Source organism: Hippocampus bargibanti, linkage group LG20, assembly GCF_051943395.1.
Source record: "Hippocampus bargibanti isolate YZ-2025 linkage group LG20, ASM5194339v1, whole genome shotgun sequence".
NCBI lineage: Eukaryota > Metazoa > Chordata > Actinopteri > Syngnathiformes > Syngnathidae > Hippocampus > Hippocampus bargibanti.
The window spans coordinates 11,786,129-11,796,057 of NC_142753.1; the positions used below are offsets into that span (position 1 = coordinate 11,786,129).

At 41.3% G+C, this 9,929-nt stretch overlaps 3 protein-coding genes across 5 annotated transcripts in view; all 3 read left to right on the top strand.

Moving 5' to 3' along the window:
* Nucleotides 1-420: 420 nt before the first annotated feature.
* Nucleotides 421-5,715, top strand: LOC148883241 (V-type proton ATPase subunit C 1-A). Its single transcript, XM_089023861.1, has 13 exons — nucleotides 421-605; nucleotides 1,153-1,342; nucleotides 1,503-1,570; nucleotides 1,853-1,938; nucleotides 2,204-2,298; nucleotides 2,614-2,705; nucleotides 2,804-2,902; nucleotides 2,979-3,047; nucleotides 3,216-3,308; nucleotides 3,523-3,616; nucleotides 3,707-3,804; nucleotides 4,646-4,769; nucleotides 5,129-5,715. The coding sequence occupies exons 2-13, from the start codon at nucleotides 1,211-1,213 to the stop codon at nucleotides 5,225-5,227; spliced, it is 1,149 nt and encodes a 382-aa protein (XP_088879987.1). The 5' UTR covers nucleotides 421-605; nucleotides 1,153-1,210; the 3' UTR covers nucleotides 5,228-5,715.
* A 453-nt stretch (nucleotides 5,716-6,168) lies between these two features.
* On the top strand, nucleotides 6,169-8,710 carry LOC148883242 (uncharacterized). 3 transcript variants are annotated; one of them, XM_089023502.1, is made up of 3 exons: nucleotides 6,169-6,486; nucleotides 7,180-7,453; nucleotides 7,588-8,710. In XM_089023502.1, the coding sequence occupies exons 1-3, from the start codon at nucleotides 6,360-6,362 to the stop codon at nucleotides 7,631-7,633; spliced, it is 447 nt and encodes a 148-aa protein (XP_088879628.1). In that variant the 5' UTR covers nucleotides 6,169-6,359; the 3' UTR covers nucleotides 7,634-8,710. The 3 variants fall into 3 exon arrangements, with proteins under 3 accessions (XP_088879628.1, XP_088879630.1, XP_088879629.1); XM_089023504.1 differs by having other exon boundaries at nucleotides 7,180-7,378; XM_089023503.1 differs by having other exon boundaries at nucleotides 7,180-7,325; nucleotides 7,588-8,709.
* A 784-nt stretch (nucleotides 8,711-9,494) lies between these two features.
* otud6b (OTU deubiquitinase 6B) overlaps nucleotides 9,495-9,929 on the top strand; it is a 2,791-nt gene continuing 2,356 nt past the window's right edge. Inside the window, exon 1 of the mRNA XM_089023479.1 lies at nucleotides 9,495-9,711. Within this exon, the coding sequence (XP_088879605.1) occupies nucleotides 9,636-9,711 (76 nt within the window). The 5' untranslated portion in view covers nucleotides 9,495-9,635. The remainder of the gene's footprint in view (nucleotides 9,712-9,929) is intronic.

Sequence of the window (9,929 nt, forward strand, 5' to 3'; positions counted from 1 at the left end):
GGTCTATAGCTTGAGTTAAATTACTGTTTTATGATTAAATCGATCTGTACATCAGAATTTTCAAGGTAAATATTTTAATTTGTGTTTCACCCCCCTCAAAAAAATTCGAACTATAGCGGTAGCATCTGCCGTCAAAATGAATACAAATGATTTCAAGAGTCAAAAAAAATAGTTGTCTCACTGTACTACCTCATTAATCGTAAATTACTATTGTTTCTTGAACGAATGACAATTTATCGCTTCCTTTTTTATTTGTTATTTCCCCTCTGGTCATCGAATCGTTTCGGTCCTTGAGGGCAACTTTGCTGTAATCACATCAGAGGCGTCACTCGTGTTCTCTTAAGAAGTGGTTTAAAATCACGAAACCTATTTGGTCACTGAAGGCAGCACGGTGATGTTCGGGCAATGCGCATGCGCGCGCGCACACATCCGTCTGCTAATCAGCTGACTGGAGATGTTAGCTATCCTCAGTTGAAAGACCTCTGGTTCTCCACGCACGCCGCTTTTATTAGCAGTGATATTTATTCATATTTAGCGATATGAATGGCAATCTGCGACGGTCTGACTGAAACCCACCGAGTCAAGCGACGACTGAGTGTTTTTCGGTAAGGACGGCGATGAAACAATGGACGAATGTCGTGACATGGCTAAATGCTAATTGCAGCTAGCACATAATCGCTCATGCACCATTTTTAACATTTGTTGATCGTGTTTGTTTCTTTCTGCTTATTTTTTTGTCTTACGTGCGTCGAGGTGTTTTTTTTTTAATATCCTCTTCTGCGCTTACGGTCATATGACAGCAACTGTCGTGACGTCATCGCCATGCTGCAGAGTCCGAATGCAAAGCGAGAAACATTCGCAAGTCGCGAAAAGAGGAACAAAGTCGTGTCATGAGGATTTCAAATTGCTCACAAGAAGACACGTTAGTTATATAAGCGGTTCCACTCACAGAACGAATTAAAAGCTGTCTTTCCACCTCCTCATTTTTGGATTGACACATTTTTCAGTGATGTGCAACTCTTTTGCATCGGCGCCTATTCCAGTAAATGTTATAAAAATACAACTCACTGTAGAGCAGGACTGAAAAAAACGTCTGGTTTTGGTACTGTGTAAAAAACAACTCGTGTCTATTTGTATATCTATTTTCCCAAGCGTTGCAGAGCTCCTCCTGCATTAGTTGAACTCTCCCGGAAGGTCAACAGCAGCCGCCATGACGGAATTTTGGTTGATTTCTGCGCCGGGTGAGAAGACGTGTCAGCAAACGTGGGACAAATTAATGGTGGCCACCACGCGCACCAACAACCTCTCCACTAACACCAAGTTCAACATTCCCGACCTCAAGGTAAAAACGAAATCATCTCAAAACAAAAAGAAGGACAACGTAACATAGCAGTCAACATCACACAGCACCTAGCATGTTCCTGCCACTACGTGTCGCTGTTTTTAACACAGCAGAAGTGGCGTTTTTCAAACTGAAATCTTGATTTTGGTGTCTGTGACAGGTGGGCACGCTGGACGTCCTGGTGGGTCTGTCCGACGAGCTGGCCAAGCTGGATACATTTGTTGAAAGGTGACGGGAAAAAAAAATATATATATATATATATATATATATATATATATATATATATATATATATATATATATATATATATATATAAACAGTGAGATGACCCAACTGGACGACATTTAACCGACCTGAATGCTTATTCCTCCTCCTGTTGTCGCATCGCGTTAGTTCACAATTTAGAGTGACCCATGAACGCATCATGCATGTTTTGGGGAGGAACCTCTGGACTCACCCTGTATTTATTTATGTATTTATTTGTGTATTTATTTGTTTGTGTGAATGCAGTGTAGTGAAGAAGGTGGCTCAATACATGGCTGACGTCCTGGAGGACAGCCGGGACAAAGTTCAGGAGAACTTGCTGGCCAATGGACGTAAGACATTGATTGCACCCTCTATATTCCACCCTTCTTCTACTTCTTCTTGTTCTTTGTCGTCTTCTTCTTCTGCTTTGTCGTCTTCTTCTTTACTTCTACTATTCCTTATACTTCTATTACTACTTCTACTTCTTCTACTACTACTACTACTTCTTCTACTTGTACTTCTACTTCTACTTGTACTACTACTTGTACTACTTCTACTACCACTTCTTCTACTTCTACTAGCAAGTGCTAATGGTGTCTTGTTGTCATCGGGCAGTTGACCTGGTCACGTACATCACCAGATTCCAGTGGGACATGGCCAAGTATCCCATCAAGCAGTCGCTGAAGAACATCTCCGAAATTATCTCCAAGGTGGGTTGGGGAGGGGTGGGGGGTTTGGAATGTTTTCCTTTAGTTGCTCATCTGCATATCTTCTTTATCCTCTGTGAAGAACGGCTACTATGACTGTTGTCCTATTGAGTCAGTTTTGTATGTCGTCCTTCTACTCTACTGGGTGGCCAAAGTTGCACACACTAGAAGGAGCAGTACGATGTCCAGGAAAATGAAGAACAAAATTGTGGCCAAAACTTTTTCATATTTTCCCTTCTATGATGTATATTGATTATTATTCATTACAGATACGGATGATTGGCATTTCATCAGCTTTTATGCTTTGTGACTTTCCAGCAAGCGACGCAGATTGACAACGACCTGAAGGCCCGAGCATTGGCCTACAACAACCTGAAGGGGAACCTGCAGAACCTGGAGCGGAAGAACGCGTGAGTGTTTTTTCTTTATTTTCTTTTATTTTATTTTTTGTTACTTTTTTTGCGAATGTTTGCATCTCAACCGCAAAGCGTTTGTGACTTCCATCAAGGGGGAGCCTGCTGACCAGGAGTCTGGCCGACATTGTGAAGAAAGATGACTTTGTTCTGGACTCGGAGTACCTGGTCACCATGCTGGCGGTCGTTCCCAAGTAGGTTTTAGAAAATGGATGGAACCCAGTTGAAATTGTACGCAAACTCCAAAATAGCTTTATCTCTGATTTTCAGGACGAGCTTCGTGGACTGGCAGAAGACGTACGAAACCTTGGCGGAGATGGTGGTGCCGCGTTCCACCAAGTACGTACTCCATCATCCCTTCAGACACGTTTCATCGACACGCCTTCTTTGCTATCAGTGCCAAGAGCGACGACGACGTTGACTGCGGCATTAGCATGCTATGCTAACCAGTCTTTCTCTCTTTCTTTCTCTCTCTCTCTCTCTCTCTGTCTTTCTGTCTCTGTATAGGTTGCTGTTTGAGGACAACGACAGTGGGCTGTTTAGCGTCACGCTCTTCCGGAAGGCCGTGGATGATTTCAAGCACAAGGCCAGGGAAAATAAGTAAGCGTATAAAGCATCGTCATTGAAGCTATGCTAATTAATTGTTTGAGAGCTTATTGTTTACATTCTGGCTTGAATTTGATCCGTTTTTTTTTTCTCACCACGATTCCCATGGAAAATTTCCAAATTGGAATCTTTTTCAAGTTTCCCCATTTTAACTTGCCGCGGCAATTTCAAGTCTACTTTGCGCTGTAAAGTTTGTTGTGGCGTTCAGGTTCACCGTGCGTGACTTTCAGTACAACGAGGAAGAGATGAAGGCTGACAAGGAGGAGATGACACGCTTATCCACCGACAAAAAGAAGCAGTTTGTATGTTGTCCGCTCGCTCGCTCACACAGGCGCTCACGCACGCGGACACTCGTCGTGGTCCGTCAGCGTTTCCGTCGTGGTCCGTTTTAGGGTCCTCTAGTGCGATGGCTCAAAGTCAACTTCAGCGAAGCCTTCATCGCTTGGGTCCACATCAAAGCCTTGCGTGTCTTTGTGGAGTCGGTCCTGAGGTGAGCCGTTCAAACACGTCCACCGACAGTATTTCTATTGACGTGACCGATAACAAGAGTCGTAAGACGACGTACACACATGTGCAGGTTGGCCTTAACCCAGAGCCAGACCATCACAGCTGGGTTATCATTTGAACTTTGCATCCAGAACAGTCATTTTTAACCCTTTTGGGGACAACAGTTACTACAATGGACAGCTTATCAAGTTACAGTTTGCATGAAAGAACAAATATTAAACCATACTTGGTTTCAATAAAATAGATCCTGTTCCTGTAATGGCTCACCAACACCACAAATGAACGACGCATGCAGTAAACAAATAAATATCGAAAATAAACACACAGATTACATGAATACCTCGATAGAATAAATACACAAATACATAGAGTAAATACATAGGTACATAGACATTATAAACATCTAGATAGAATAAATACATAGATATAATAAATACATAAGTACATATATAGAATTAATACATAGAATAAGTATATAAAGTCAAAGTCAGCTTTAAATACCTAAACAAATATAATAATACATATATACATAAATACATACACAAATACATAAATACATACACAAATAAATACATATGTAAATAGATACATACATCGATACATAAATACATACATAAAAAATAGAAAAATAAATACACAGAAATACATAAATGAATTAATAAAAATAATACATAAAATATACACAAGTACATAGATTAAATACATAAATAGAATAAATAAATAAACACATAAGATACATAGATAAATAGGTAAATAAACACCAAAATATATAAAAAGAAAAAAATACATACATATATAAATAAGCATTTTTTTGTTATGCCTAGGTATGGGCTTCCGGTGAACTTCCAGGCCATGCTCCTGCAGCCAAATAAGAAGAACATGAAGAAGCTCCGTGAGGTTCTGTACGACCTGTACAAGCACCTGGACAGTAGCGCCGCCATTATCGACGTGAGCCAAAGAACCGCATCGATCAACACTTTGCACAAACTTGACTCGGGTCGCCATGGTGACAGCTATGCATCAAAACATCAATTGGATTTGAACAAGAAGGCGTCCATTTTGTTTTGAAGCAGACATTTTGGGAGTTAGTTTGCTTTCATTTAAGATTTGCAAAGTTAGACAAAAAAAAACATTTGTTCTGATATACAAGATCCAAAAATTGACACGAAAGTTTGTGACATTGTCTGTCGTGAAAGGAAACGCACACTAAAAAGTTTTCCCGAATCATGGTCATAAATTAAACAGGAAGTCCGCCATTTTTAACTTCCAGCCTGATTATTTTAATGTATTTATTTTGTCCTTCGCAGGCCTCCATGGACATCCCAGGTCTAAACCTGAGCCAGCAGGAGTACTACCCTTACGTTTACTACAAGATCGACTGCAACCTGCTCGATTTCAAAGTTTAGACACGCTGTTGTCTTCATGACAACAGGGTGTCTCCTCCTCTCCTTTTCACTCGTCTTTGTCTCAACTTTAGCTCCCTTTCCATTCCGCATTCCAAAGTCATTTATATTGTCACAAGTATCGTCTTGACTGGTACACAAATGGAGAGATGTATATGATAAATATGTTATTTATTTTAAGTCTCTAAACAATCAGTGAAGATTTTATTGGACAGTGATGTGAGTTCTTGACGTGTTTGTTTCCAGTTTAGATGTGGATCAACCCCCCGCTGACTGTGCTCTCCTGTTAATTCTGTATATTCGATCCTTTGCCCGCTACAGTAATGCTTGCCTAATGTAAACATATTTAAAAAGAACGCAAATAATAAATGTGAAAACAATGATCGTCGTGAAAGAGAAACTGACTGCTCTTTTTTTTAAAAACATTTGAAAGATGAAAATCAACAATAATGCAAGCAAGCACAAATACTAATAAAGAAGATTCATTGGAATCTGAATTGTAATCTTATAAATTTATTCTTATATATATTACCCGTTTAAATACTGTTGTATATTTTATAAATGTCGATAATCTTGCTGAATGTGCTTAACCCAATTTATCTGTGTTCATATGAAGACGCATTGTAGGGTGTTCCTAATAATATGGCTTTTTTATAGGTTCCAACTACGTGCAGAACGTGAAATATGAACGTCCTCAGTAATGTGACCGCAGTGTTAATCTTTCAAGGTTGTGCCTCACAATTTAACCGGAAGAACATTGTCGTCACGAGATGCGGAGAATCCTTTTTGGGTAAATAATAACCATGGCGTTCGAAGTGTTCCTAATGTTCTGTCCAGCAAACTCTTTCGATGACGAAATGACGAGCAGATGTTTTGGCCAATCAGCGTCGCCTGGTAGAATCGGCTCAGCCCCTTCGCCCTAGATCCCGCCTTTGTTCTGATGACGCACGGCGTGTGGTCAGGCGGGTCAGCCGATGCTCTCCGAGGCACCGGCATCACCGAAACGGCAGCAGGAGTGAGCCCAGCCTCCCCCGAGCGCTTCCGCCGAGGCGTCATGAAGCACGAAGGTTCCGAGCGGATGCGCGCGAGGACGTGAGTGGGCCCGGGCCGCCTTTGGGCGCACCTGTGGCTGACGATGGGCTGCGGGGGGAGCAGGGCTGACGCCATCATCGAGCCGAGGTACCACGAGAGCTGGACCAGGGACACCGAGTCGACGTGGCTCACCAACACCGACGTGGAGGCTCCATTGCCGGTCGGCAACGGTAAGAATGACGTTCCTACACCCAGACACACGCCCGCCTTTTTCTTTTGTTGTGTTTGCGCTACTAAAAAGCACGGTGTTCAACCTAAGGTATAAAGGCCCAGTTGGGCCCTTTCACTGTGTTTGTCGTTCACCCTTTGAGGACAAGTCTGTACCAAGCATTATTTTAGGCTTTCAGACAATTCATTTAAAGGACAACCGACACCATTTTTTTTCTATCCTAACTGACATCTGAAAAACGTTTTATGGCATCTAAAATAGCCAAAATACGCAGGCTGATATTTGGGCTCACGGAGTTCAGATTGGGAGAAGATACTTTCTTGTTACTCATTCAGTTATGGATATGATTGAAATAGATCTGAAGAGGAAAGCATAAATGTTTGCAATCCATGAAAGGAGTCCTCCCATATCAATTCGAGCCGTCGATGACACCAATGTAGCGTCCCAGAAAAATGCACAAGATGGCGCCCAAGCTCTGTTGGAAATGGGCTGATTTGTCCTCAATCGTATACAGTACTGTATATATATATTTTTTTAGCGCTAGCATAGCATGCGCGGTCAGCTGTCTGAATTTCCGAGTGTTTCATTTTTTTTGTACCATTTCAAATAATGTACGGCGTCCTCCAACTTTAACGCAAATGGTGGAAGGGAGTGGAATTTTCCTCTTGATTTCGTAGTTAATTGTTGTCCGCAGGTAAGGCGTTTGAGGCGGGCTTGCGTGAGAAGAGGATGGTGACCACTGGCACGCAGTGCGGCAAGCAGACCCTCGCTAACACCACCAGCGCAGCCTGCAACCATCATAGGAGACCCCGGGGCTTGTTCAGTGACGAAAGACTTTCGGTTACTCCGCATTATATTCGCACACCAAAACTAAACATGATTGAAAAACATGAGTACGTGAGGTTGACCCTTGGTGCACTCCATAGGTTAGCTTTTTGGTCAACGATACCGCAAGCAGTTTCCACAAAGTACGTCCTGCCCATATAGCGATTTGAACCAATTTAGACCACTACCAAGAATTGCCACACAGTGTTGTAAAATCTGATGTTTTCATAATTATTTTTTCACAAAGAATGTTCTCTTTTCAATGAATTTCTCCCAGCACGGCAGTCGCGACTCCAAGTCCAAGACCTCCAAGAAGACTTTGACTCAGGACATGCAGTCCATCGCCGGCGGCGACGGTGACGACGATGAGTCCGGCAAGACATCCGAGGAGACGTGAAAGCCACCTGGAAGCTCTGCTAGCGAAACCACGGTCAGCCCAGCTATGGGGCTCATTCGGGGTCGATATTTCCAAAAGCGCTTCAACGCAACCCCCACAGCAATGTTCGGGAAGCTGCCATCTTTGTGCCCCCTCCCCTTGCATGCCAAAGCAAAGTTGGCGCTCAGGGAGCGGATCGCTGTGCCAAAGCGCTACAAAATCGGCTGCACACGCATTCCCGTTTCAGAGTGCATCCATTGACTTTGATTTGGTTTTTTTTCTCTCTCAAAAGAAACCAAAAGTGCTGTTTTGTAGAGAGTCTCTTCAAGATGTTGAAAAACACCCGCACGTGCCTATGCTGTTTTGACGCTTTTGTTGGTCATTAGAGTGCATAAACCCATACATGACAATGGAACTCATTATTGCATGTGAAATGCTAATTTAGACACGCAAAACATTGCTTTTCTTTGCACAAAATACCACAAAAATACAAAAACTAGTCATTTACATACAAAAAATATATCCATCCGTTTTATGAGTTGCTTATCCACATGAAGGTCGCTGGCTTACAGCGAATACAGATTCATGTGATCACATTTTGTGACCACAAAAGAATTTCTGGAAATGTGAAAAAAAACTTGTGCACACCAAAAATAATTTGTGTGCACTAAATAATTATGCACACACACACACCAAAAATTATACTCATAAATGACCAACTTGAGCGGATAAAATGCGATGTTGTGTGCTCAAAATACTACAAAAATACAAGTAATATAAATTAATGTCCATGTAATACTAATTCATGCATAGTAGATGCTAATTCATATCCACATTATGACTTCAAGATGGTGCCGTAAGAGTGGCTGCCTTTCCAGCAGCTCCTGTACTGCATTTTGTTATTCTACTTCTTTCTTTCCTTTCCTCTTCCTTTCATCACTTTGCTGCTGCGAAATGTAAATTTCTCCACTGTGAGACGAATAAAGGGTAATCCAAACCAATCCGGACTACGATCAGTCAAAATATGGACTAATAAAAAAAATGTGAAACCAAAATACTACTGCGCCACAAAAAAATGAAATGTCCTCAAATTATTAATTTGTTTTCAACAAATACTGATAGGTGTGCACAGATACAAAGAAATTGTGGCACAAATATGACAAAAATGCAAGTGTATGTCTGTAAAATACACTGTGTAAAATGTAGAGTACTCATTCGTACATACAAAATACGACATGGGGTACAAAAACTGGCCTTCTAATTTATGTACCTGAGAGACTAATATGTCCACCTGAAATGAGACGAAAAATCATAATTTTGGTGCACAAAAGCATTCATTTTACACATTCACGGTCGACTCTGAGCCTGTATGCAAAAAAACTCAACGTCATATGCCATACGCTTCGTGGCCACTAGAGAGAGGTGTTGAACAGCAAATCCGAGTGATAATAATAATAATAATAATAATAATACATTTCATTTATTAGCTACCCGCTTTTAATAATCAGGACGTTAATTAATAAAAAGTGGGGGAAAAAACCTGAAACGTGTGATCGCTCATGAATACTGTACGTCGCTAGAAATGTGACGTCACAGTCACATCGGTTTCCTCGGTAGCGTTCGGTTTAAAAAATGTGTAAAATATACAAAACTCTGTTAAAAATATGTATTACAGTTTGACAACAAATACATAAAACGTATATATGTTTTTTAAATGTAAAAATGGAACACCAAGGCATCGCCTTCGCTACACCATCCGACCGGAGGGGCACTGTAGTCACTTTATTACAACAAGCGAAAAAGAAAACCCGGAAAAAGGCCCTTGCCCGTTGCACGTTATATTCATCGCCTCATTGACTACAATGACCCTTATTTGATCTAATTTCAACATTTAAATCATGTAACATGTAAGGTATCTGTATAGCGTACTAAAAAGAAAATCGTTAATTATGGACGAAGGCGATGGAGAGACGCCGGAGGAGCTGTTGCTAAAGCAGCATCGCAGGGAGAAGAAGGACCTGCAAGGTACATTTTCGATTAGCTTCTGTGTTGTCAGGTCAAAATTAATTATTGAGTCCTTAGTCACTAAAATTCCAGAGGGGTTTCACATTCCCACAGTCAACAAATATTAACGACATTCCCCACAGAAGGGCAAGACAAAAAACTTTCCATTCCAGGTGTTCATTTAATATTATTTGTATGGTGCTTACAAGACGAGACTGCACCATACATTATTTAGCTTC

Coding starts and splice junctions, on each gene's coding strand:
- LOC148883241 (XM_089023861.1), top strand. CDS start 1,211: ATGACGGAATTTTGGTTGATTTCTGCGCCGGGTGAGAAGACGTGTCAG. Junction 3,309..3,522: donor CACAAGGCCAGGGAAAATAA/GTAAGCGTATAA, acceptor TGTGGCGTTCAG/GTTCACCGTGCGTGACTTTC. Junction 3,617..3,706: donor CCGACAAAAAGAAGCAGTTT/GTATGTTGTCCG, acceptor GGTCCGTTTTAG/GGTCCTCTAGTGCGATGGCT.
- LOC148883242 (XM_089023502.1), top strand. CDS start 6,360: ATGGGCTGCGGGGGGAGCAGGGCTGACGCCATCATCGAGCCGAGGTAC. Junction 6,487..7,179: donor TCCATTGCCGGTCGGCAACG/GTAAGAATGACG, acceptor TGTTGTCCGCAG/GTAAGGCGTTTGAGGCGGGC. Junction 7,454..7,587: donor CCGCAAGCAGTTTCCACAAA/GTACGTCCTGCC, acceptor AATTTCTCCCAG/CACGGCAGTCGCGACTCCAA.